The 27,814-nt window shown below is 36.6% G+C and overlaps 1 protein-coding gene across 6 annotated transcripts in view; it reads right to left on the minus strand.

Moving 5' to 3' along the window:
* Window positions 1-3,033: 3,033 nt before the first annotated feature.
* RCBTB2 (RCC1 and BTB domain containing protein 2) overlaps window positions 3,034-27,814 on the minus strand; it is a 162,970-nt gene continuing 138,189 nt past the window's right edge. For all 6 annotated transcript variants that reach the window (XM_074217124.1, XM_074217123.1, XM_074217126.1 and 3 more), the window contains 6 exons: window positions 25,541-25,683; window positions 21,248-21,438; window positions 19,164-19,290; window positions 17,759-17,898; window positions 17,226-17,356; window positions 3,034-4,507 (listed from right to left, as the gene is read on the minus strand). In XM_074217124.1, coding sequence (XP_074073225.1) covers window positions 4,367-4,507; window positions 17,226-17,356; window positions 17,759-17,898; window positions 19,164-19,290; window positions 21,248-21,438; window positions 25,541-25,683 — 873 coding nt within the window. In that variant the 3' untranslated portion in view covers window positions 3,034-4,366. The remainder of the gene's footprint in view (window positions 4,508-17,225; window positions 17,357-17,758; window positions 17,899-19,163; window positions 19,291-21,247; window positions 21,439-25,540; window positions 25,684-27,814) is intronic.

Raw genomic sequence — 27,814 nt, forward strand, 5'->3', positions numbered from 1 at the left:
CAGGAGAAAGCTGAATTTGAAGATAAAATATGGAGTCAATAGAAAAAAGGTAAATGTAATGGGAGAATGAAAAAGGAGAGGGGGAATAGGCCAAGATTATAAGATTTTTCAATGAGCTATTGCAATGATATGGAAGGGGGGAAGGCAAGGGGGAATGAGGGAATCTTCGTTCTCATCAGAGGTGGCTAGGAGAGGAAACAGCATATATACTCAATGGGGTATAGGCATCTGGAGTAAGGAGAGAAGGGGGACAGGGGGGATGTGAATGAAGGAGAGGATGGGCCATGGGGGGAGAGTGGTCAGATATAACACGTTTACTTTATACTTCTTGCAAGGGGCTGGGATTGGAAGGCCTGTCTGGGACCACAGGGCCAGGTGGATGCTGGGTCTAAGGGGTGGTAGTGGGGCTCAGGGCCTCTTGGCCCCAGGGCCAGGGATCTGTCTGCTGCGCCACTCATCTACCCTACAACAGAGTCAGAGTGAAAGGAGAGAGAAAATATAGTACATGGTAGTAGAGAAGTACAAATGGAGGGAGTTGCGATCAGCAATGGCAATGGTGGAAAAAATATGGAAGTGACTTTTGTGATGGACTTATCATAAAGAATGTGATCCACCCGTGACAAAGCTGGTGGTGTTGGAACACAGACTGAAGCACATTTTTTATTATTATTATTATTTGGGGGGATGCAGGGCAAATAGGGCTGGGTGGCCTGCCTTGGGCCACAATAGCAGGGTGATCATTGGGTGTCTGAGGCCAGATTTGGACTCGGGTGCTCCTGGCTCAAGGGCCAGTGCTCTGTCTGCCACCCGGCCATCCCTACTATTATTACTATTTTATTTTATTTTGGGTCTTTTTTTCTTTTTCTTTTTTTGTTTTTGCATGACAGTGGGGTTGGGGTGGTTTGCATGGAGTCACACAGCTGGGTGATTGTTGGGTATGTGGGGCTGGATTTGGGCTCAGGTGCTCATGGCTCCAGGGCTGGTGCTCTGTGCACTGTGCCACCTGGCCATACCTACAATTATTACTATTATTTTTTATTTTAATTTTAATTTTTTTCTCTCCCCTTTACTTTATCGCTCAAGTGAGTCTATATTTTTTGGGGGAGGGGATATTTTGTTTACTCTTAAACAAGAATATTTTATTAATACATAAAAAACATTATTTGTACAAAATGAGAATAAGTAAATAAATTTAAAAAATAGAAAGGAGAAAATTTTTCAAAATCATCCCAAAAATGTGTGACTAGAAAAGATGAATTAGTAATATAATGAGAATAATAGATAATAAATGGTCAACTTGCTTGCTCAAATTGGTATCCAAAGACAAGAGACCTAGAAGAAAGCCCCAAGCTTGTTGCATGCACCTCCCCTATGGTGGGTTTAGGGTAGAACATAGATAAGAACCATGAATGATAAGAAGGGTTGTAATGATAAGATGGGTTGTAATATGTACCTCTGAAAGGAATGCCCAAATCTACAAAAGTGAAAACTCACTGAAATACATGAAGTATTAAATTCATAGAAGATTTTTATCATTATACATTTTTCAATGATATTAGTAGAATAACATCATATGATGTTTGGAAAAATTTTAAAATGGGGTTCTCATTCTCAAAAAGTTTGGGAACCGCTGACCTAGGTCCTTCCCAAGCTCTTTCTGCTGCCTCTGTCATGAGACTGAATAAACAGGGAAGGGGCTGGGTGGGGTTAGTGTCCTTTCTATTGAAACCTTTTCTGGTTTGTAAAGAAATCCCTGGAAAGTCTCAAGGAACCTGTATGAGCAGCAGGCTCAGGAATTCACTGAATCATATCCAATCCTCCCCTCAATTCCTACTGGGCCCTTCCTATTTCTTGGATACCACCTCCTCCTCCCCTCCTCCCTGGGAGAGGAGGAAGGTCATAACTGAGAGAGGGGCCCCTTAAGTAAGGTCATCCCAGAGCAAACCATCCCTACACCAGCTCCAGAAAAAAATCCAGAAGCTTTCAGACACACCACACAACTAATGTTGGAATAAGGGAAAAAAAATTAATTTTACGCTGAAGTATCTGAGGTTACACTTCAGGAATAATATTTTACATTAATCTGGGGTTTTAAGGTTTACAAAGTCCTTTCCTCAGCATCAGCCAGTGAAGTAGATATTATCCCTATTTACAGAAAACTAAGGTTTAGAAGGATGTCGTTTACCCAAAGTGACATAGAATGTAAGAGAGTATCCACACTCAGTTCTTTGCACTACACCATTGGTTATAAACTAGTGTGTGTCCTGAGGGATGAATTGTGGAATTATCTTCCTGAATAGGAGGTATTGCTGTGTCTGGCCTGGGCTGAAAGCTGTCCTAAAGAGAGAATAATAAAGACCTCAACTGAACCTTCAAAAAAAAAAAAAGAAATAAAAGACAATTCTCATCCATCTGAATTTTTTTTTTTTTGGTGAATGACCTATAAATCACTTATAAAAACCAAAGAAATTGATACATAATTTAACATGAGAGAATATGTATGTGTGTGTATATGTGTGTGTGTGTGTGAACAGGTCCTCCCAAAACTTTGAACGCACACACACACACACACACCCAAAATGACATCACGATCAGACCAATATGGGCTCAGAAAGGCCCTACCATGGGTCAAGCTCAAATAGTCTATGTTTTAAATCTATGCACCTTGTTTCTCTCTCTCTCTCTCACACACACACACACACACACACACACACACACACACACACACACACACACACATATATACTGGATGTGTACTTATGCATATGTGATTAAAAGTTTGGATTGCTGGGGTGGCTAGGTGGTACAGTAGATAGGGTACCCACCCTAGAGTCAGGAGGACCTGAGTTCAAATCTAACCTCAGACATTTAATAATTACCTAGCTGTGTGACCATGGACAAGTCAGTTAACCCCATTGCCTTACCAAAGAAAAAAATCCTGGATTGCTTTACTAAATAATGACTCTAGATCTCAAGAACCACTAAAATAGAGAACTAATCAAGCAAAACTCAAGAGATCAAAACTGATCATGGCAAGTGAGAGAGCATGGGTGCTAAAATGAATGCTACTTTTATAGTCTTTTTTGTATGTTGTAATGTATGGCTTCTCTGAAACTCCTTACTACTGGAATAACTGCTTTAAAAAAAGAAAACACAAATTTCATATACCAGATAGATTTATTTGCATTTAAGAGGCAAGGAATTGCTAGTGTTTTTTAAATTTTCTCTTCTTGGGCAAAAACACTTGTTCTACAATTATCTGTAGAGAAGTACTTTCTTATCCAATATTAGATCAGTAGAGGATGCAATTTCTAACTCTAAAATGTTCCCCTTTACATAATACGGTGTTGGGATCTGCACTTGTCTTGTTAGTGTCCTTTCGAGTTCCACTTCTGCAATTAGATAACTTCATTTGAATTGTAGTCTGGAAAAATCTATCTTGTCAGACATCTCTATAAAAAAACGAATACTGGGTCCTTTTTAGCCATTTAGAATTCTTGTCTGATTTTTGGCTCCAGTATGACTGATCTGTATTCAGAGTAACACAAAAGCCTTAAGGAAGATACATGATAATAATCATCATTGTGCAGGGAAGAACATCCCTGTTAACCCAAAGAGAAATAAAAGATACTTTTTTCATATGTAAGGCAGATGAGCTCAGAATGACATTCATTCAGAATCAAGACTTCATATTTAATATCCTTGATTGAGGAATTCATGACCCATTTTAAAAAAAAATAGTAAAGTTAGCCCTTGGGCCTTTGATTCTTTCATTGGCAAGGTCTTTATGAAGGCTAATGAATGTTAGAAAATTAGTCATTATCTCTAGAATGGACTGTACCAGAGGAACTTGACGCTTGACCACACTGTTCAAACACACAAACATGTTTTCTAATCATTATATATGGTTTTTCTTTCATCATGAGTGACCAGGAAGTAGCTGTCTTCAGAACCCAAACTTTGGGCCTAAAGTAAATGGACCTCTGTCTCTGTTATGCCACCAGAATGTAGAATAATGGAAACAACTTGCACAAAATCCTATGACCTGAGACTGTTGTTGCCAAAAACCGATATAAAGGTGTTCTGTCTGGAGTGATTTGAAAAGGAAAGTGGAAAAGCTGTAAAGGGTTTGTAATGGATGGAGCACTTGAACCTGAGGTGGAAATAACAGCATTTGCTCATTTTCAACTTTCTCTGTAAACTTTGGACTCAGGCAGATAAGTGATAGAGAAGACTTGACTCTGGCTGCTCTGTCCTCAGGAGATATGTACTCTGCTAGGGGTAATTAAGTGAAAGCTCTTCCTCTCAAGCTTTTTTTATGGGAACTGGAAAGGACTAGAGTCCCTTTCTTGGCTGTAGCTACTGATCAGTTTTTAAAGGCTCCAACTCGGCTTGCCTTACTGATGAAGCTCTTCAGAAGGTCATGGTCCATTTCTGCAAAGCCTGGAGTCTGTGTAACAACAGTCAAATGATTGATGCAAAATCGGAAGCAGAATTCCTCTAAGTCCTGGAGGGAAAAATTGGATTTCAATATCAGTCATTTGTGATATAATGAAATTCAACATTATTATTCATAAAGAGAGGAAAGTAAATCAAAAGGATTTGGAAACAGAAGCATGATATAGTCATAATATGGCATTTGAATATTCAATTCAACAATCATTTAACTGTTATACCATACAATGGCTGCTGGCTTGGAGTCAAAAAGAATTCTGAGTTCAAATGCAGGCTCAGAACTTCCTAGTTTGTGACCTTTGCCAAGTCACTTATCCTCTGTCTGCCACTGGAGAAGGAAATGACAAACTACTCCAGTGTCTTTGCCAAGAAAACCCGATGGGCAGAGGTTGGATACAACTGAACAACAACGATGAACCCAGCACTTTGCTGCCTTTTTCTCATTGAGGAGTTGCCCTTGGAGTTTCCATTTTGGAGAGCTGTCTAGGTGAGCCAACTTTCATTACCTTCTTGAATGTGCTTTACATTTTCTAGTCTTCCAATACCTGTCCTACTCTAGCTTTACCCTGGAGCTTCCTTCAGCATCTGAGGCCTCCTCACCTGGAACATTCATCTGCTAGCTCCCTTCTGCCACAGTGAACTCCGCCTGGTACCTCTATTGTGGCAAGGAACAATCTTCATTTCAACCTTCATTTCCCTCCTGTGCATCTGACTTTCTATACCATATCACTATGAAGGCAAATTCATCTTCTCCATTCCCTACCCCCTCCTCTCCCTTCTGTTTGTTGACTTCCCTCAAAAGTTCACCAAGAGAGGGCAGCTAGGTGGTGCAATGGCCCAGGAGTCAGAAGTACCTGAGTTCAAATTTGACCTCAGATGCTTAATAGTTACCTAGCTGTGTGACTTTGGGCAAGTCACTTAACCCCACTGCCTTTAAAAAACAAAAATAAAAAGAACGACAGACCAAAAAACCCAGAGCAGCTAGGTGGTGCTGTGGATAGAGTACTGACCCAGGAGTCAGGAGGACCTGAGTTCAAATCCAATGTCATGAACACTTAGTAATTACCTAGCTGTGTGACCCTGGGCAAGTCACTTAACCCCACTGCCTGGCAAAAATTAAAAAAAAAAGTTCCCCAAGAGCAAGAACTGTTTCTTTTCATTTATATTTGTATCCCCAGAATTAAGTAATAGTAAGTGCCTATTGCCTAGTCTGGGGATGCAAAGACCATAAACTATCTTAATTTTGATGGTAAAAGCAACTCAGTTAAAAGCAGACCAACTAATAAATTCCTGACTTACTTTTTAATGATTATTTCATTTCTCAAAAGATGGAGGATGTCAAAGGGTTACTACTATTCTAAGACTGGACTAACAAGAAAGACTCAATTGTTGATATTTAAAAGATAAACATCTTGGGAGGAAGTGACCATTCCATCTTTTTTTTTCCTTTTTCCTAATTTATTTTATTTTTTAAAATGACATGCAAAGGTAGATTTCATCATTCATCCATTTGCAAGTTTATGAGATTCACATTTTTCTACCAGGCTCTGCAACAAACAATCTGGTAAAAGGTGTACAATGTGCAATTATATTTAACATATTCCCATAAGAGTGACCTTTCCATCTTAAAAAATTGCAATGGAGAAGAAGTAGGAACTTCAGACAAAATTCTAGTGCTTATTCCTCAAGGAGGCCATCCCCAAATCCACTGAGATATTTACAGCAGAGTGAAGGAGTGATTGGAAGTTGAATTTCTGCATAAGAACTTCTTGCAAAGAATAACAATTGCTATTTACATTAGAGAACTGTGCTAAGTACTAGTTATACAAATAAAAAAGTAAGGCAGTCCCTACTCATGAACATCATACACAATCGTGGGGAGCGGATACAAGGAGGTTTTTGCAGCAAGGCATCTGCTCACGGAAGATCAGATATACCAGAGTAGTGGCTGTACACAGAACATGAAAATAGTCTGGGGGAGTTTAATGGACCACAAAGGTATAAATGATTCAATAGTGTGACATGACAGGTAAAATAGCAAATACAGTCTATGGCTATGTTAAAAAAGAAATATTGTCCAAAAAGAGGGCAGGCATAGCTCTGCAATACAGCACTTGTCTGGCTATATTAAAAAGAAATAGTTGGGCAGCTAGGTGGCATAGTGGATAGAGTACTAGCCCTGGACTCAGGAAGAAATGAGTTCAAATCCAGCTTCAAAGACTTAATAATTACCTAGCTGTATGACCTTGGGCAAGTCACTTAACCCCATTACATTGAAAAAACCAAGAGAGAGAGAGAGAGAGAGAGAGAGAGAGAGAGTGTCAGAGTCCAAAAGGAGGGTAGTTCTGCTATACAGTACTTGTCTTTGTCCATATTAAAAAGAAATAGAGTGGGCAGCTAGGTGGCGCAGTGGATAGAACACCAGCCCTGGAATTAGAAGAACCTGAGTTCAAATTTGGCCTCAGACACTTAAGAATTGCCTTGCTGAAGGCAATTTACAGATGAGGAGATCAAAGCAATCCATAGTCATATGAAAAATTGCTCTAAATCATTACTGATTAGAGAAATGCAAATTAAAGCTTCTCTGAGGTACCACCTCACACCTCTCAGACTGGCCAATATGACCAGAAAGGATAATATATCATTGTTGTAAGGGTTGTGGGAAATCTGGGGCACTAATACATTGTTTGTGGAGCTGTGAACTCATCCATCCTTTCTGGAGAACAATTTGAAATTATGCACAAAGGGCAACAAAAATGTGCATACCCTTTAATCCAGTAATACCACTACTAGGTCTATACCCTGAAGAGATCGGGGAAAAAGGGTAAAAACATAATGTGTAAAAAAATATTCATAGCAGCTCTATTTGTGGTGGCAAAGAATTGGAAATCAAGTAAATGTCCTTCAATTGGGGAATGGCTTAGCAAACTGTGGTATATGTATGTCATGGAACATTATTGTTCTATTAGAAACCAGGAGGGACGGGATTTCAGGGAACCCTGGAGGGCCAGAAAAACACTGTACACCCTAACAGCAACATGGGGTGATGATCAACCTTGATGGACTTGCTCATTCCAACAGTGCAACAACCAGGGACAATTTGGAGCTATCTGCAAAGGAGAGTGCCAATCTGTATCCAGAGAAAGAATTGTGGAGTTTGAACAAAGACCAAGGACTATTAACTTTAATTGAGAAAAAAAACCCATAAATCTTATTGTCTGATCATGTTATCTCTTATACTTTATGTTTCTTCCTTAAGGATATGGTTTCTCTCTCATCACACTCAATTTGGATCAATGCATGCCATGGAAACAATGTAAAGACTGGCAAATTGCCTTCTGTGGAGGGGGGGAGGGAAGTAAGATTAGGGGGAAAATTGTAAAACTCAAAATAAATAAAATCTTTAAGTACAAAAAATAATTGCCTTTCTGTGTGACCTTGGGCAAGTCATTCTTAACTCCATTGCCTTAAATAAAAAATAAGATTAAAGATAACCTTCAAACTAAGAGAGAGAGAGAGAGAGAGAGAGAGAGAGAGAGAGAGAGAGAGAGAAAGAGAAAGGAGGGCAGGTATAGTTCTGCTATACAGCACTGTGATATGGCACTTGGCTATATTCTCATCCCACCTGGAATCCTCTGTTCAGTTCTAGATGACACATTTTAGGAAGGACCCTTGGAATCTACCCTTCTGAGTCAAGAAGCAGTTCAAAGAATTCCAGGATTAGCAACATTTGGGGGGAACTTCCAAGAATGTAAAGAGCTGTTCTGTGGCTGATACTGAACTTGTTCTTTATGGACACAAAGGAAAGAGTCAAGAGCGATGGGAGGAAATTAGAGGCAGACTTTGTCGGAACTAAGAAAAAAACTTAACAATAGGAGCTGTTCAAAAGAGGAAGTGGAGGCAAAGATACTACAGAGGGAATTGGGCTAGCAGACCTTGACTATCCGTTCCAACTTGAAGAGACTGTGAAAACAGGAAACATGTTTTGCTAGATATATTCCCCGTTCTATATCCTTCAGTGATTTAAAATATTTTTGGCTAAAAACAACTTCTCAGAAAAGAAGAGGAGGTTGAAAGACATGACTATCATCTAGGTTCCTTTTAATCAGGTTACAGCAACTGATTTTTTTCTTCGTTCAAAGGACAAAGAGAGCAAATGTAACCTTTGGAAAAGATTAGATCAGAGGGCATTCGACCTCAAATAATAGTCACCAACTGAGACTAGATTAAATGAAATAAGCTAGGTAAAATGCTTTGCAAACCTGAAAATGCAATATAAATGTCAAATGTCAGAAAATCATTGAATTTCTAGCTCTCTCACATTTTAATATTTTTGTTATAACAAGCAAAAAGTACATGAATTCTTTTGTTAGACTGACAGTTGTCAAGAAGTGTCTATATATCCGTTATTTTTCAGGCTATGTTCTAAGAAACCTTTGGGGACCAAGAAACAGTTCATGGGTTCCAGGAAGAAAAGTATTATTATGCTGAACAAACATATCCACACACCTGTCAACTTTGCTATCAGGTTGTTTATGGGATTATATAAATCAACATGTATAGAAAACTTCCAAAACAAAAACTGTTGCAGATCAGTCAAAATTGATCATGTAACTAAAAGTTGACTTTTTTTTTTTTGCAAGGCAAACGGGGTTAAGTGGCTTGGCCAAGGCCACACAGCTAGGTAATTATTAAGTGTTTGAGACCAGATTTGAACCTAGGTACTCCTGACTCCAGGGCCAGTGCTTTATCCACTGCGCCACCTAGCCGCCCCCTAAAGGTTGACTTCTTATTGATCTAGAATCAATGGGATGAAGTTGTTCAGTCATATATGGAACATTGTGTCAGAAAAATATGCATAAAATGATTGGAATCAGAAGCTAAACTTTTAATAGTAAAAAATGGGGGGGGGGATAGCATAGCTCATTTCAATGGACAAACATTCAGAAAGTCCACTGATTCCAGGAATCCAAATTATCAGATGTAAGGTAAGAGATCAAGCTCCAATAGAATGTTGACAAATTCCAATAGAAATGGACCCTCGTGGGTTGTATCCTGACTTGAGTTTGACACCTCTGGGCTAAATGACCTCTAAGGTCAAGGTCCCTTCCAACTCCAACAATCTCTTTGAGCAGCGAATTGATCTAGTGAAGCCTCTAAAGAGGCTACATTAATCATAAAAGATTTCACAAAGAAGTTGATTTTGAACTTTTCTTATCCTGTACCTATAATAGTATTTTCAAAAAAATAAATAAAATAACTGGCATCCATTCATATTCTTAGTATTCTGGGCTTGTTTTTAACTTTTTTTTTTGTCTTACCATTCTGCTTCATGGATAATTAGGCAAAATCAAGAATTTTAAGGAAGATAGGAATTCAAAAGTGTTAAGGATCAAAACTAATGAATAAAAAGGGATCTACAAATCCAGGCTAAGTGCCAAATACTAAATAAACATGGATATCTTTATTTAATGTTTACTTCTAGTTTTCCTGACATACATTCTGATGTTAATAAATTTTAAAAATGAACTCCATGAATCTGGCACAATCACATGAACATTTAGAAATAAACACTTTGGTTGATCTGTGATCTCATCAATATGGGTATTCTGGAAATCTGAACATACCTATGCCCACTCATCTTTTCCCTAACCCCCTATAATCTGCTCCAAGAGGTCCACCCAATATACTAAGAGTAATTTTCTTAATGCCTGCTGCATGGATATCATTGGTTATCTATCTCTTTTGCTTTGTCAATGGCTCATCCTTTTTTCCAGTCATAATTCATTGGATAAATAAATTTATTGGATGATCCTCATCCTTGATTCTTCAAAAATTGTGCGATTCCAAGAATTATAGTAATGGAACATTACCAGAAGAAAACTGATATTAATACAAGACATGTTTCATTAAAAATACTGTGAAATTTCCCAAAGGAACCCAACTTGATCAATTCAGGGGCCAACTCATTGTCTATTTTCAGTGACTGTCCAAGATATATATGTGTGTGTGTGTGTGTGTGTGTGTGTGTGTGTGTGTATGATATATATATATATACATATATATATGTATATATGTATGTATATATATGTATGTATGTGTGTGTATATATATATATATATGTATATTGATGGACTAGTTCTATGAGTTATCTATCTATTGGTTTTCCCTATGGGGTTAGTTAGACTAAACTCTTTGTAAGTGATGGTACTTCTCATAAATGCAACTAGGTGACACAATGCATTAAGTGCTTGTGTCTTAAGTCCAGAGCTAAATCGGAATCTGGACACAGACACTACTGACAAGTTGTGTGACCCTGAACAAGTCATTAAACCTGTTTTCCTCAACTATAAAATAGGGATAATAGAACTGGTAAAGATCAAATGAGATTAATTTGCAAAAGCACTTAGCATAGTGTCTGACCTATATTAGGTCTTTAATGAATGTTTTTGGTCCCTGTGCTTGTCATTTCACCATTGTAGCAGGAAACACCTTTGGCAAATCTCTGTTTCATCCCTTGCTTGATACTGACCATTAGAGAGTTGTCTGACAGTTATCTCTTCTCTTACATATTTTAAGAAATCTTTGAAATGATTCTGACATATCCAATTGGAGGAGAACCTTTAAGGCAGCATTTGGTTTTACTAAATCAAATGCTTTTTATGATGAATACACAATTAAGTGCTAAAGAAACTGATATCCTCTGTGCCTTTCAGTCAATTGCTTAACTTGTAAAAATATAAATTATGAAAATATCAGCCATGAAAGATTTTCTGTTCCCTTTGCATACCTTCATCAAAGGTGACTTCAATCTATTTTTGTAAAAAAATTTCATAGATGGAAAAGTCAGCATATGGATTGTTACAGATATCCTCAATATTCTCTTCTTATAATAATGAGTTCCAAGATTCTTTTCTATGCCTTTGCTATCCTCTCAGAAAACTTAATATTCTACCCCTCAAAATTATGCCACCTCCAGACTGGAATTTCCTCTTCTATATATACTGGATCCAGAAAAGCTGCTCTTTTCAATTATGTTTCCTACAGTGTGACTGCCATATCTTCATGTTGTTGTCCATTTGGGCTTGGAGTGTCTAGAGTCCAAATGGGATGTTTCCACTATCCTTAAAGGTGAAAAAGATTTTATTATATAAATCTTTGTACAGTTTTTCAACTTTTAACTATTTTTGTCCCTCTTTTGGTTTCTCTGCTTTCTTCAATATTCATGGATGTTACTAACAAGTCTCCATTGAAATGTGCATATTTTGCTTGCACTATCTACATCAGTTACTATTTTTATTGAATTATGGTTTGTCAACCTCCTTCCAGTTACATCTTTAAATAACCTCCAGATTTGCTTAAATTTTTTTTTTTGTCAAACTTCTTTTAAACTTGTTTTCCCTCCATTGCTTCTCACTATTTTATTGGGTAATAAAGTTCATCATCTTCTACTATTCTTCTCCATAAGATTTTTAAAATGAATTCAATCTAAACTAGTTATTGCCTTTGGCTGTTTTATTTTTTTTTTAATTTGACAAAAAGATAAAGTCTTACTGGATGAGAGGATGTCTAGGCTCTTTTGTTCTCCTCATTATAAAAATTGATGTACACTGGGTAAGTTTATTTAGGAAATAAATAAAATCTGTGTTCATATACATTTCACTATCCAGGTCCTATTCTTGAGGGTTTAAATTGTTCAATTAGAATTGTTTTAACTGGATACTAGATTTATTTTCTCACTTTTAATCTTCTAGTTTTGCATTAATTTTGTTTTCTTCTCTAACAAATGAGTAGTCTGATTGTACACAATTAAGCTGATTCCAGAATGACTCCAAATATCAGGAATGAATAACTTATGGTTAAATAATAATGAGTTTTAATCTTTGTATGTGATTTGGTTCTTGCCATGTCCAGAACCTTTTGATTATTTTCTCCAAGAAAATAACCTTGATATATGTGAGTCCTGTGTGTGGTATACAAAATTTTGGATTTTGTTTCTTATTTCTTGATCACATTTTTCAACATATTTTGCACTGTCCTCCTCATGCCCATTTTTGCATTGCCATTACTGGGTATTTGGATTTAATAAAGAAGGTTTTCAAAAGTTCTCTACAGAATCTTTTCCCCTCTCATTTTCTACTACAGGTATTAGTGCAGACAAATAAATCTTTTGCTAGTCATATTTTTTTTTTTTGGTCTTTTTGTCTTTTTATTTTTTTGGTATGGCAATGGGGTTAAGTGGCTTGCCCAAGGCCATACAGCTAGGCAATTATGAAGTGTCTGAGGCCGGATTTGAACTCAGGGACTCCCAACTCCAGGGACAGTGCTCTATCTACTTCACCACCTAGCCGCACCTTAGTCATATTTTTCAAGTACTTATGATAAGTAGTGCAATATGAGATGACCAAATATTCCATGAAATGGTGTTTTTTGTGACTTCTGAACTGATGATAAACCAACTCCATCAAACCCTTCCTGTCCAAGTAGAACTTATGAATCACCCTTCCATTTACCTGCAAATAAATACCTTTGATTTTCTAGTTTTTTAGGAATTCAAATAAACACTAAATAAAGCAATATTTACAATACAATTCTCAAAATTTTTAGTAAAAAATTTAAAAAGTGAGAACTATCTTTGATATGATTATTTCACAATTTTGTCTCATCTCCATCTGTCCTTGCCTCCTTTGGTACATTGAACTGATTATATCATCTCTCTTATCTTGAATTTCTTCCTGAGAATAATGAAATGTGCATTTTTTGTATACTACCAATATAGGAATTTGTTAGAAAGGTTTTTGTAGGCTTCCCCCCCATTGGAAGGGGGAAAAAATAAATGCTTGGTTAATTAAAAAAATGAACAAAATACTTCTTCCTAGATGATGAAAACATCACTTGTACAAAAATATTCATAGCAGCCCTGTTTGTGGTGGCAAAGAATTGGAAATCAAGTAAATGTCCTTCAGTTGGGGAATGGCTTAACAAAATGTGGTATATGTATGTCATGGAACACTATTGTTCTATTAGAAACCAGGAGGGTTGGGAATTCAGAAAAGCCTGGAGGGATTTGCATGAACTGATGCTGAGTGAGATGAGCAGAACCAGAACACTGTACACCCTAACAGCAACATGGGGCTGATGATCAACCTTGAAGGACTCAGTCATTCCATCAGTGCAACAGTCAGGGACAATTTGGGGCTGTCTGCAATGAAGAATACTATCTGTATCCAGAGAAAGAAATGTGGAGTTTGAACAAAGACCAAGGACTATTACCTTTAATTTAGAAAAAAAAAAACCCTGATATTTTATTGTCTGATCTTGCTATCTCTTATACTTTGTTTCTTCCTTAAGGATATGATTTCTCTCTCATCACATTCAATTTGGATCAATGTACAACATGGAAACAATGTAAAGACTGACAAATTACCTTCTGTTGGGGGTGGGGGGAGGGAAGTAAAATGGGGGGAAAATTGTAAAACTCAAAATAAATAAAGTCTTTAATTAAAAAAATACCTCTTCTGAGCTGAACACACTCAACTCTCTCCCATCTGGAAAAAAATAATTACCTCTTTTTATTCCTATTCCCTAAAGCCATTGCCTCTTATCTCTTCCCTATCACTCTTAAAGTTCTAGGAAAAAGTAGCATATACCTCTTTTAACTTCCTCACCTCCCACTCAATCCCCAACTCCTTATAATCGGTCTCCATCACTTAAATTATCCTCTCCAAGGTCAAAAGTTACTTCTTAAATGACAAGTCTAATAATTTTTTTCTGTCTTCAACCTCCCTGATTCTTCAGCATTTGACAGTCTTTGCCAACTACCTTTTCATCTCATGATACTGTCAACCCTAGTTCCTTACCTGGTTGCTCTTTTGCATTTAGATTTCCCTGATCCATTTAATCTCTCTCTCTCTCTCTCTCTCTCTCTCTCTCTCTCTCTCTCTCTCTCTCTCTCAACAGAATCAATTATACACTCCCATGATTAAAGTTCACTACCATGCATACAATTCTCAAATTGATGTATCTCATTCTGATCATCCCACGTGGATATACTGCCAGCATCTCAAACTCACCATTTCCCAAACTGAGTTCCCACATCCAACCAGTTCTATATTAATAATGTTTTATCTTAGAAATGATTACCTGGATGCAAAGTTTATGGTAACCAGAGAAAAGGTGGATGACATTTATTATGGACTACTATAAGGAGAATAGAAGTTTCTGAAGAAAATAGTATTGCATGATTTATTGTACCTGATCACATGATTAAAGAGGAGGTCAACACTGAAATCATTTTTGTGTTGCAAGGTCCTGTCATGCCAATTCTACCTCTAGGGGAGCCCCATGTTTTCTCCCCTATCACTCATGCTATCTCCCATCTCACTCAGACCCTCCTTCAGCTTTTCTTTCATGGACTATTATTCTACAATAGCTTTCTGATATTCTCCTTGTCTCTAGTTATTTTTTCCCCTGACAAATCTACAACTCCCCCCAAAATCTACCTAATAATAGCACTTCTCTGTTCAAAATGTTGATGGCCTGTGAAATAGAATACAAAGTCCTTAGTTTTATTTCTTAAGCCAGACTCATTTTACATTCCCTCCTCCTAATCACTTTATACCAATTCTAGTTTAAAAGGCATGTTCAGCTAATTTCCCAAAGTTCCAATCACCATTCCTTCTGACTTGCCTGTCTGAAACTCTACTCTCTGGCTTCTTTTTTGCTTATACTTGCTATCTTCAGTACTTAACCATGGTAAGAACTTAATATATGCTTATTCATACTCTTTATATTCCAATCAAAATAAACTAGCCATCCCCCTAAACTCAGAAGACACTTCTATTGGCCAGATTCCTGGAATGCACTCCCCAGCACTCTTGCCTTTTTGAGTCCTCTTCTTTCTTCCAGGGGTGGTCTGGGCTGCCTTCTCTATGAAAACATTTATGGCTCATCCCCTAAATGAGAAGGATCTCGCCTTTCTCAAATTTTCTTATAGAATACTGGAACTTTCTTTTGTCCTCATAATCTCCTTTATTTCAGACTAATTTTTCTATGTGTTGTATTCTCTCTAGACTGTTCTCAGTTCAGTCACTTGCTATTTCTGGGACACTAGGAAAGTGAAGATTTCTCTGAGTCTCATTTTTAGATTAGACCTCATGACCTTAAAGGTCCTTCTCAGCTTTAAATCTGTGACTCTAAGCTCTAAGGTCTTTGAGGACTGAGACTTTTAGCTTTTTTACTCTGGCACACTACATTTCATATATGCTTTCTAAGTGTTCACCAAACTCAAATGAACAAAATTAAACATAGCTTTATGTAACGTAAAGGGAAAAATGAACACTGTAAAGCATTTTCTAAATTAAGATTTGCTTCTAATAGTGCTCCCAAATTAAAAAAAAACATTGATAATAAGCAATCACATACATATAAAAAAGTATCATTTTAATGTTTTAAATTTGAAATATTAATCTAAAAACAAGATTTTTTCCCTTTGAAAATCAGTCTTACGTTACTTGCCATCAATAGCATGAGGCTTATAAAAATACTTGTAAAATTTTTAATGTTAAATTTTTATTTTTCTTTATATATTATTACACTATTAAATCTATAATATTTCTATTAATTTTAACATTAAAAAATTAAGGTTATGCCTCTTTTGAATAGCTTGAAAACTGCCATATGGGGATTACTAATCCAGAATTTGTTAGAACAGATCAATAAGCAAATATGGACACAGAGTCAAATCAGTTGCAATGAGATTCTGTAAAGCAATAGAGCCCAAGACTCAGATTGTACCAAGGTAATACTGATGATGGCCAACTGCCAAAGACCAAACAGGATCCAACTGTCCATAGTGGAGACCCAATATCAGTGAATAAATCAATTAAAATTACTACTCTGAAGGGAAATAGGGTACTAAATTCGTAAAAATCCAGTGCCTTTGTTACAGGGCAAGTAACTGACCAGTTATTCAAAGGTAAGATTTTTAAATGTAAGCAATTTAGGGAAATTCCAAAACATCAGCTGACACATTCAGGTTGAATAATAATAATCATAATAATCATAATAATAACAATAATAACAATAATAATGCAAAAGAATTTAAAAATAATTTTTGAAAAATCAGAGTGAAAAATGCTTAGAGAAAATAATAGGAACTGTAATGAGGACCACAAGTAAATAATATAGCTCTTTGTTCTTTGCTTTCAAGTCTAGAATATCATGTGTGATTAGGCCACAATGATGAAATGTGGACAAATTCTGTCACTCTACAGCTGATGCGGAGCATAACTTGAAGCAACTATCCAAATTCTTCATGTAGCTGGGTTTTTGGAAAATCCTCCCCTGGAAAATCCCTTTTATTTACTTTATATGTATGTAAAAACACACATACATGTATAATATATATGCACATATATTAAATATATATTTTGTATACACACATATACACATTTTATATATACATATTTTTGTATTTATCATTTCCCCCAATACAAGATAAAATCGTTAAGGGCAGAGATTGTTTCATTTTTATCTTTGTATCTACAGTCCCCAGCACAGGTGCCTTGCATGTGTAATGTTATATCAATTGATCAACTGGTCCTTGTTCCAAATAAAGCAATTAAAAACAGTTCACATTCCTATTTTATGGTTACAAAGCACTTCACATACATGGTCTCAGGTGACCAGCTCCCAGCAGTCCCATGAAGTACAAGGCTAGGCAGCAAGTCCATAAAGCTATGACTGCTGCCTCAAATCTCTCCTCTTACCTGGGCTTCATACTTCACTGCAGCTGAAAGCAGAGCAATGGCATTGTCCTCACAGATCCCTTGCTTGATAGTTTGCTGACAGAGCTTTTTCAATCGGTTATCTCTGTAAAATGTAGCCAGATCTAGTAGTTCTAATGAAAGAGTATTTATTAAGAATAATTAATTTCAAGCATCAACCAACTCTTCCTCTACTCTAGCTAGGGTGTGTTTTTTTTAAAGGTAGGGTGTGTGTGTGTGTGTGTGTGTGTGTGTGTGTGCGTGTGTGTGTGCAGTATCAATTTACAAAGGATTTTCTATTAACTGTGCCACATTTCTTTAGAATGTAAATGTCTAATAGGCAGTTCCTATGGCAGCTATCTGTTATGATGGGGTATGCCTGAAATGATCAAGAAAAACACCATTAATAGCACCAGTAGTAATTACTTGGGAGTTTCAACCTGCCTTTATTCACAAAAAGTAGAAGAAAGGGAAAGAGATGAGAGGAATGAAGCCCAAATCACTGGTCATGCCCCTAATCATCTTGTGATAATTACCTATTGCATCCTCTGGAGGAAGATTGATACAGTCTGTGTACAGGTATTCCAGAAAGGCTCGGTAAACAGGATACGAAAATTCATCCATTTCTACTATGTCATCCTCATTGCCATTCAATACAGAACGAAAATGTTCACACCTGATAAATGAATCAATAGCAGCAGTCTTTGTGGTAGAAATCAATCAACAAGTAAATGTTTATTAAGCACCTGCTAGGTTCTAGCCACTGTGTAAGGTGCTGGGGAAATAAAAATAGATATAGCAGCTACCTCAAGGATCGTGCATTCTACTAGGGGAGAAAAGGAAATCAAATGGATGAGCATCAACTGGGGAATGGCTGAAAATGTTTAGTATATAATAATAAATAATAACAGTATTAATCATAGTCAACATTTTATATAGCATTTTAAGGTTTATGAATTGCTAAATATATAAAATAGTAAAAGTACATAAATATTATTACAAGTTTCTCATTTGATACAATAATCATGAGAGATGTGCTATAATAATATTTATTTTTACAAATGAAGAAACTAAAGCAAATGGAGATTAAGTAAATTGTCCAGATATTGACTGAGGTCAGATTTGAACTTAGGTCGTCAATGTAATTATCCTTGTGCAGTAGTATTGAATATAAAGAATTCAGAGAAATAAGACAGGCATGAAATGATGAAGAATGCAATTAGCAGAGAATATATAAACTAATAATAACATCCAGAGCTTTTTCAATTGGTTATCTCTGTAAAATTTAGTCAGATCTAGTAGTTCTAATGAACTACTATAGCTTTTGAAGTTTACAGAAGCAATTTAAACATATCTCATTTAATTATTACAACAATGGGGAGCTAGTCAAGTCAGTGGTTTAAAACACTGGCCCTGGAGTCAGGAGACCATGAGTTCAAATCCGACCTCAGACATTTAATAATTACCATGCTGTTTGACTTTGGGAAAGCCACTTAAAATATTATTATTAAAATGACTGCTCAATACAGTCTACAATTCAGAAAACATTTACCACATCCACCTACTCTTTCCTTAATGATTAATCTATCAACTAGCCTTTATTACATGCCTTCAATGTGCCAAGCATTCAAGTAGCAACAGGGATAAGACTTTTGAAATAGCCTATACTTCCTGGAATTCCCATAATACTAGTACAATAGCTTACTCATAGTTGCTGTCTCCAAATTAATGAACTAACTCCACTAGGCAGAAAAAACAGGGGCAGCTAGGTGGTGAAGTGGATACAGCACTGGCCCTGGAGTCAGAATAACCTAAATTCAAATCTTACCTCAAACACGAAATGATTACCTAGATATGTGACCGTGGGCAAGTCACTTAACCCCATTGCCTTGCAAAAACAAAAAAAAACAAAAAACAAAAACAAAAACAATAATCCCTTACCTAATTTTGAGAAGAACTTTGTGTACATAAATATATTTTCCATCCACCAGAAATTTCAGGTCCGCAGTTTCAGGATTATCAAACTCTTTCTTCAGTGACTGCGCCACTGTGAGGTGGTCATCCGGCTCTAGGGCAACAAGGATGCTTCAGAACTACACACTAGACGTGCTCAGAACATCCCAAAATAAAGAGCCACTTCCAAATAATGAGAAACAAATTCCCCTGGGATTTCTCTGCAGGTGCAGCCCTTCCTCACCTATACCTCCAGTCCACCACACACTCCTGCTCAAGATCCTATAGCAAACAATTCCATTGAATTTTTTAGGTTCAAGCTTCAAATGCACAAGGTGAAATGCCTTAATACAAAAGAAGAAATGGCAGCACAGAATTAGGAAAGGAACATCAGGGCTCAGAGCCAGAAGGTCAGAGTTTCACTCTGGGCTTCAACACCTGAAAGCTGCAAGTCACTCTCTGGGTCTTAAGTTTCCTTATAGAGATAGTCTTACTATTACTGACTTCAAAGGATTGCTTCAAAGAAACAATCTTAAAGTAATTATAATAGCTAGCATTTACATAACAAGGTTTCAAAGTAATTTACATATATTATCTCATTTGATCTACCATAGAAAGTAGGTGCTATTTTCCCTACTTTACAGCTTAGGAAACTGAGGCAGACAGCATTTAAGTGGCTTACCCAGGATCACATAGGTAATCTGTGGTCAAATTTGAACTCAGGCTTCCAGAGCCCAGAGCTCTTTCCACTAAGCCACCCAGTTCCCTAGTAAAATATATATATATATATATATATAAAATATATATATATATATATTTATATATACATACATACATATATAAACAATAGTTTTAATAATACTCATCCCCTAAATCATTTGCAAATATTTAAACACTATGTAAATGCTAGATATTATTATAATATGATTCTTCATGGTAAAAGCGGCATCAGAGGAGAATAAAGCCTAGTAGGGTCTATCACACTGGAAAGGCTCGAACCCAATAACAAACTAACTGTATATTTTTCATTAGATAATCCCAGTATCAGATTAATTGCAAAGTGATAGATATTTTGGTCATATCATAACAATTGTCAAAGATCATCATATAAAGTGAAGAGGAGTTGATACCAGCATTGATGGTGGGAATACTCGTATTATTATTAATAATAAAGCTATTAAATATTAAGTGTTAACAATATATAATTTACTATGTGATGTGGTATAAATTATATGATACATAAACATTAATATTTTGTTATATCAATAATTTATCAATTTTATCAATAATAAAAGGGTATTCTTGTAGCTTGAGTTTAGACTGTCTATTTCAAAATACTTTAATAAAATTAATCATTAACATTATTCACAGATGCTAAATGCTTCCACATATGACTATCCCAAGCAACATTTTGCAATAATATCTTTGATAAACAAACTACTTCTTCACCTTTTAGCTAATATCAAGTCATTTGGACAATTATTCAAATGCAAAATGGGTAAATGGCTAGTAATTATGGCCCCAGTGCTGTTTACTCCACTTAATATTAATTTGTTGACTATTCCACTATTTTAAGGAACTGAATGCCAACTTTCTGTAGAACTACTCAATGGCAAATAGGGTTTGCTTAAACATTTTGAGATCCCATTAGACCACCTAACTCCCCTTGCTCTAGGGAAGGTCTAAAACAGGGACCTTGAACCTTTTTTTTGTGTCTTTGATGGCATATTTAACCATCTAGTGAAACCTTTGGATTCCTTTTCAAAATGGCTTTAAATGCACAAAACAAAATATACAGGCTTACAAAGAAAATCTATTATACTGAAATAGTTACCAAAATATTTTTAGAAAATAAGGTCCTAGATAGATCCCTTAAGAATTTCTGGTCTAAAGGAAGCAGGTTTTTTAGTTCAGACTCCTAACTCAGCCAGCCTAACCTAGTCACATTCTCTCCCTCAGAAGTAAAAGAGGTTTTCCTGCTCTGAATTTATCACACAAAAATAAATCATCCACTACTTCATGAACCATAACAGTCCTCCGTAGGTCCTCAAATCAGATGCTATCAAACTCACCAACAGAGAGGAGGCGCCATGAGACAGCCGGTGTAGCAAAGCAAGCGAACACGTCATCTGTGCAGGAGAAGTGGGTGAGATGTGGTAGAGTAACAGACTGGCCCCGACACTGGCCCCACATGTAAATGTGGCCATTTTGGGTCTTGGCTGCAGAAGTGTGGGCAGAGTGACAGGCTGCAATCTCGATCACTCTACAATCATGAGCAAGACAAGAGGTCAAAGTTCTTGTATCATACATTCCATTCAAAGTCCTTTCCATATTGTATTTTAAGGTATCCTCAGAAGTTGAAGATATCCTAGGTAAATAAATAAAATTAAAAAAAAAAGGGAAGGAAGGGGGCAGCTAGGTGGCGCAGTGGATAGAGCTCCAGCCCTGGAATCAGGAAGACCTGAGTTCAAATCTAAACTCAGTCACTTAATAATTGACTAGCTATGTGACCTTGGGCAAGTCACTCTTAACCCCATTGCCTTAAATAAATAAAATTTTAAAAAAGGTATCCTAGGGTGGGGCGCCACATACTCTACTGGTTTCTGCAGCAATGAAACACTGACTTTGTCTCCTTTGATGTTCAAGATGACTGTTACAGTATCTTATTGATGGCTATTGTACTTCTCAACCAGCATGCCCATACATAATAACATCTTAGTATATGCAGGGCATAGTCTTAGGCACAAAAATTAAACTGACTGATGTGCTATTTTATTAGGAGGGATTCACCATGTATAAAGGAAAAAATTAGAAAATACAAAATAATACAATGTAATTTTAAAAAATAGAAGGCACAAGCAACTGAGGGAGTCAGGGGAGGTGGACCATGAATAGTGTTCTGAAGGAAGACAGAGATTCTAAGAGGCAGAGGGGAAGAGAAGGGGGAGGGAGGGACTTGTGCAAAGGCAGTAATGTGAAAATCTGTTTTGTTTGACTGTGCATATTGTTACAGGGTTTTATTTTTTCTTCTCTGTCCCTCCCAAAATCAAGAGATCCTAGTGGAGAAAGAAAATAAATGTTTATTAATCGAAATTTGTTTAAATCAAAAATTAAATAATTGAAAATGATCCTTCACAAACTCTCACTTTAAAATGTTCTATTTAAAAACAGTTTGTTACTTCATTTCTAGGGGAAAATGAAGACTTTTGTGTTGAAAATTTCTGTCCCTTCCTGCATTTTGGTGGTTTCATAAAGTGAGGCCTTCTAAGGTCATAAGCAAAAGGCCCAGGTGAAGCAACTCTAGGACCAGTGATTCCCAGAACAACCCTAAGAAACATGGAATACTGATAATTTAGTTACAGTGACTCAAAGAAAATGTGATGGGTTTTGCCTTTAAGGAAATAACACTTGGGAGGTTAGGGGCTGGGGCTTAGAAAGTTACAATATATGCACTAATACTTGGTTGGATGACCCCTAGCCAAGTATGTTATGAGATTCCTTTTCAGATATGGGTTGGGATAACCCTAGAGGTCTTTGCCAAATATAAAATTCTGTGTTCTATGAACAAGGGCTTTTACATCTTCTAAAAACACTTACCAAGTGATCAAGGTAGGTCAAAATGTTCTATAAGCAACAATCACATGATCCTAAGTTTAGAGTTGGAAGCTGGTCATTCATGGTCATCTGTCCAATCCTCTTTCACAATTTACGGTTAGAAAGATCGAGACCCAGAAAGATCAAGAAGAATTGCCAGTATTTGAACTGAGGTCCTTTCACTATAATAGTTCTATCCTGTATCATATAGAGTTCTTGGGCTCTTGCAGGCTGTCCCAGCTAAGATCATGACTGAATGACTTTCCAAAATGGAAAGACCTTAAGAAAAGCTCCAAAGACAAGAATAGCTACTACTCAAGGCCCAACCTAGCAGAGCTGGAGATACTGGAAAGGATCTCTTGTTGAAGGTGGCATTTGAGCTGAGTCCTGAAGTTAAGGGGTGGAGGTGAGAAGGGAAAGCATTCCAGGAATGAGAGACAACCAGTACAAAGGCAGAGAGAGATGGGAGATGAATAACATGTGAGAGGAATAGCAAGTAATACAGTATAGTTGGCATGTAGAAAGAAGCGAAATATTAAGAAGATTGGAAAGGTCAACTGAAAGTTAAGTTGTAAAGGGCATTAAATACCAAACAAAAGAGTTTACAATTGATCCTTAAAGAAATAAGAGCCACTGGAGATTATTGAGTAGGAAAGTGATGTGGCCAGAATTTTACTTTAAGAAAATCATTCTGGCAGCTGAGTGGAAGGTGGATTCAAGTGGGAAGAGACTTGAGGTGGGGAGACTAGTTGAGGGGTGTAACTAGGGCCTGGAGAGAAGGGGTTGTGTGAAAATAGAAGGGGCTGTATGAAAATAGAAATTATGTGGAAGGGAACCATACTATGAAAGGAGCTGGGATGTATAAAAGGGGACTACCTCTTCCCCCTCCCCCTAAGCAACACCCATTAGTCCTGATTTGATCTCCCTTGTTCCACATTGGAAATCAGTGTTGAAACTTGGGCTTTACTAACAGAGCTGCTTGTTATGAGAAAAAAATTAGAGAGAATTATAAGAGAAACTCTGGGCCTCAGCATGATTAGGTGCCTTGGTCTTGACCTAAGACCAGTGATGCCAAATGGGACTCACACCAAGAAGCAAATTCTGAGAGAAAGATTTTGCCAGGTTTTTATTAATAGGCTAAAATTACTTAAAGCTCATTTCACCTGTTAGGGGGCCTCATATATAGACTGCCTCATGCTCTGTTGCTCTTTCCTTTTTTTAAACTTTTTTATTTTTGAAAGAAATTAGGGTTAAGTGACTTGTCCAAGGTCACACAGCTAAGTAAGCATTAAGTGTCTGAGGCCACATTTAAATTTGGGTACTCTTGATTCCAGGGCTGGTTATTCTATCCACTGCTTCATCTAACTGCACCTCCTTTGTTCTTTTCTGAGAAACCTGGACAATTTATATGAATTGATGCAGAGCAAAGTGTGCAGAACCAGAACAGGCTACACAATGAAATAGCACTTGTAAAGACCAACAACTCCAAAAGACTTAAGAATTTTGATCAATACAGAAACCAAACATGATTCTAGAGGACTTATTTGTGATACTTCCTGACTAAGAGGTGAAGATTCAAAGTACAAGACTCCTGTTTTTTGAACAGTTTTGACTGTGCATAACTGTTATAAAAGTTTTGTTCTTTTTTTCTGATGGAGTAGGAAGAGAGTTGGGAGAGAAGAGAAAAATAGATTTTTATTCATTGAAAAACAGCTAAAAAATGAATGAGGCTCTAATTCCAGCCCTGCTTGATATATGACTATTAAGAATACAGGTTGCATGAGATCAAGGACTTTGTTTTAGCTAAACTTTGAATCTTCCCTAGTGCTTTGTTTGGCTGAATTACATTGCTATCCTACAAGGGGTTAGTTAATGGTCACTATTCCTCAAAACAAATTGTCTGTTTTCATTGTTAATCTTAATTATCACATTAGAAAATTGCTAAATTTTCCTCTAAAATCTATCCTCTTCCTAAACTTTTCAATTTCTTTTGAGGAAAGGAAATTATAATCACCCCAGAAGCTCAGGTGTCTGGGTTTTAATCTCAGCTCCTCACTTTTACTCTCTTCATATCCAATCAGTTGCCCAATCTTGTGGTTTCTACCTCCACAATATACCTTATATACAAACCCCTATTCTCTATTCATATAGTCACCACACTAATTTGATGTTTTACTCTCTTGACTGAACAATAGTCCTCTAACAAGACTGCTTCCCTTAGCTTTCTCTAATTTAATTTACCCTTCAAACAACTGCCAAAATGATTTCCCTAAAGTACATCTCTAACCGTGTTAATCCCCTCCCCACACACAAAACACTTCTTTTGACTCAACAAATTCTAGGAACTCCCTGTTACCTCAAGGACAAAACAGAAATTCCTTTCTTTGGTACAAACCACTCTCATTCCACTTTTTCATAATAACTTCATGTACTCTACATCTAATCATACTGGTTTCAATGTTCCTTACCCAACACTTCATCTGTCTCAAAGCTTTTCTCCTGGTTGTCCCCATGCCCATAGGCAATCAAGCTCTCACTACTCTAAGACTATAAGTTACAGGTGAACTATACATCTACAGTGGTAAAGGGAGTTTTCCCTCTGGGAGTACTCTATGACGATAGTCAAAAGTCCAGAGTTCACTACCAATTCAACTCCACCAAAACACATGAATCTAATAATAAAAGAGGTAAATTCCTTCTTTTTTTTTTTGTCTTATCTATTCCTTGCTCACTGAGGCTGCATGATTATTTCTTGAAAATGTAAATATTACCTGTCCTTTTCCACAGAGACTGGAGTAGGATAAGGCTGGTTACTTTTATTGCCAGTACCCAACTGGCCATAAGAGTTGGCTCCCCAAGCATACAGGTGGCCTTCATCTGTTAACACTAATGTATGTGCATAGCCACAGACAACCTGTAAAGAGAAAAACAAATCCACTCATACTGGCAAATTGACAGAAATAAAATATACTTACTTGGGGAGGATAAAACACAACTCTCTAGGGCCTAGCCCTCTAGTGTCAATTTCAAAGCCAAAAAAAAAGTGATATGATCATTTAAATTATTTTAACTATTTGTATCTATTAAAATTAAAATCAAAATAAACTGAGGCACAGAGTTCCAAACACAATCAATTTGTTGGCAAAACATGAATTTGTCAATAAGCAGAGTCTGAGGCCCCCCCTCAGAAAAGTCAAGTCCCCCATATAGCTCCGCTTAATAGATAAAGGAGTCTCAAGAATAGAAGGTAGCATCATAGATGGGAAAAACAGTACATGATTGATTACCAGTGTGAAGAACAACATGACTAGCTGTAAATTGGAAATGAGGACTAGTTGCTAAAAAATGTTCATTGTTTGAATCCATTTGCAAGGGCAGTTTAGCAATTACCAGACAACAGACCAAATTCCCTGGCATCCACCTTCATCCCTTAAGGATAAAAAGATTTCCATTACTTATTAGAGAAATGCAAATTAAAGCATCTCTGAGGTAAAGCATCTCACACCTCTCAGACTGGCCAACATGACCAGAAAGAACAATGATCAATGTTGGAAGGGATGAGGGAAATCTGGGACACTAATACACTGTTGATGGAGCTGCGAACTCATCCAACCTCTCTGAAGAGCAATTTCGAATTGTGTCCAAAGGGCAACAAAAATGTGCATACCATTTGATCCAGCAATACCACTACTGGATCTATACCCTGAAGAGATGATAAAAAAGGGTAAAAACATCACTTGTACAAAAATATTCATAGCAGCCCTGTTTGTAGGGGCAAAGAATTGGAAATTAAGAAAATGTCCTTCAATTGGGGAATGGCTTAACAAACTGTGTGTGGGGTGTGTGTGTATGTGACAGAATACTACTGTTCTATTAGAAACCAGGAGGGATGGGAATTCAGGGAAGCCTGGAAGGATTTGCATGAACTGATGCTGAGCAAGATGAGCAGAACCAGGAAAACATTATATACCCTAACAGCAACATGGGAGCGATGATCAGCCTTGATAGACTTGCTCACTCCATCACTGCAACAATCAGGGACAATTTGGGGCTCTCTGCGATGGAGAATACCATCTGTATCCAGAGAAAGAATTGTTGAGTTTAAACAAAGACCAAAGACTATTACCTTTAACTTAGGAAAAAAACTGTTATCTTTTTATGTAATTTTGCTATCTCTTATACTTTATTTTTTTCCTTAAGGATATGATTACTCTCTCATCATATTCAACTGAGATCAATGTATAGCACGGAAACAATGTAAAAGACTAACAAAAACTAGTCAAAACCTTTTGGGACTATTGGAAGAAAACCATAAGGGGAGGACACTGGCTCTGTAAAAAACACTAAGATCACCTCTTTCTTATGGAGAGCGTAAGTCTGGTATTTGAAAATCAACTCATTCTTTCTCCTGTACAAGAAAAGAAGGTAATTGTCCTTTCTAACCCTACAGCTAACAAAAGGCAATGGCAGAAATCTTTTTAAAAACAATGCTGCCCAATCAGTGGACTAGATTAGGTATATAATACATAGCAGTAAATGATCATAATAATCCAGTTTGACAAACTCTTAGATCCAGCTTGAGAAACTAGAAAGCAATTTGGAAGAAAAGGCATAGAAGAAAAGATCAAATGGGGGTATGATTTAGTCATAAAGGGTGATATCACAAGCAAATTAAGGGAACATGAAATATTTTACCTGTCAGATTTATGGATAATAAAATAATTTATGACCAAATGAGATAAAAAGTGTTATAGGATATAAAATGAATAATTTTGACATTAAATTAAAAAGTTTTTGCATAAGTGCAACCAAAATTATAAGGAAAGTAGAAAACTAGCAGAGAAGGAAATTTTATAGCAAATTCTCAGATAAATGATTCATTCCTTTTATACATTGAGAAATGCATCAAATTTATAAGAATATGAGTCATTCCTCAATTGATATATGGTCAAAAGATATGAAGAGGTAATTTTCAGAAGAAATCAAAACTATCTTTAGTCATATGAAAAAATGTTCTAAATAACTATTGATTAGAGAAATACAAA

This window comes from Macrotis lagotis, chromosome 1, assembly GCF_037893015.1.
Source record: "Macrotis lagotis isolate mMagLag1 chromosome 1, bilby.v1.9.chrom.fasta, whole genome shotgun sequence".
In the NCBI taxonomy this organism is placed as follows: domain Eukaryota; kingdom Metazoa; phylum Chordata; class Mammalia; order Peramelemorphia; family Peramelidae; genus Macrotis; species Macrotis lagotis.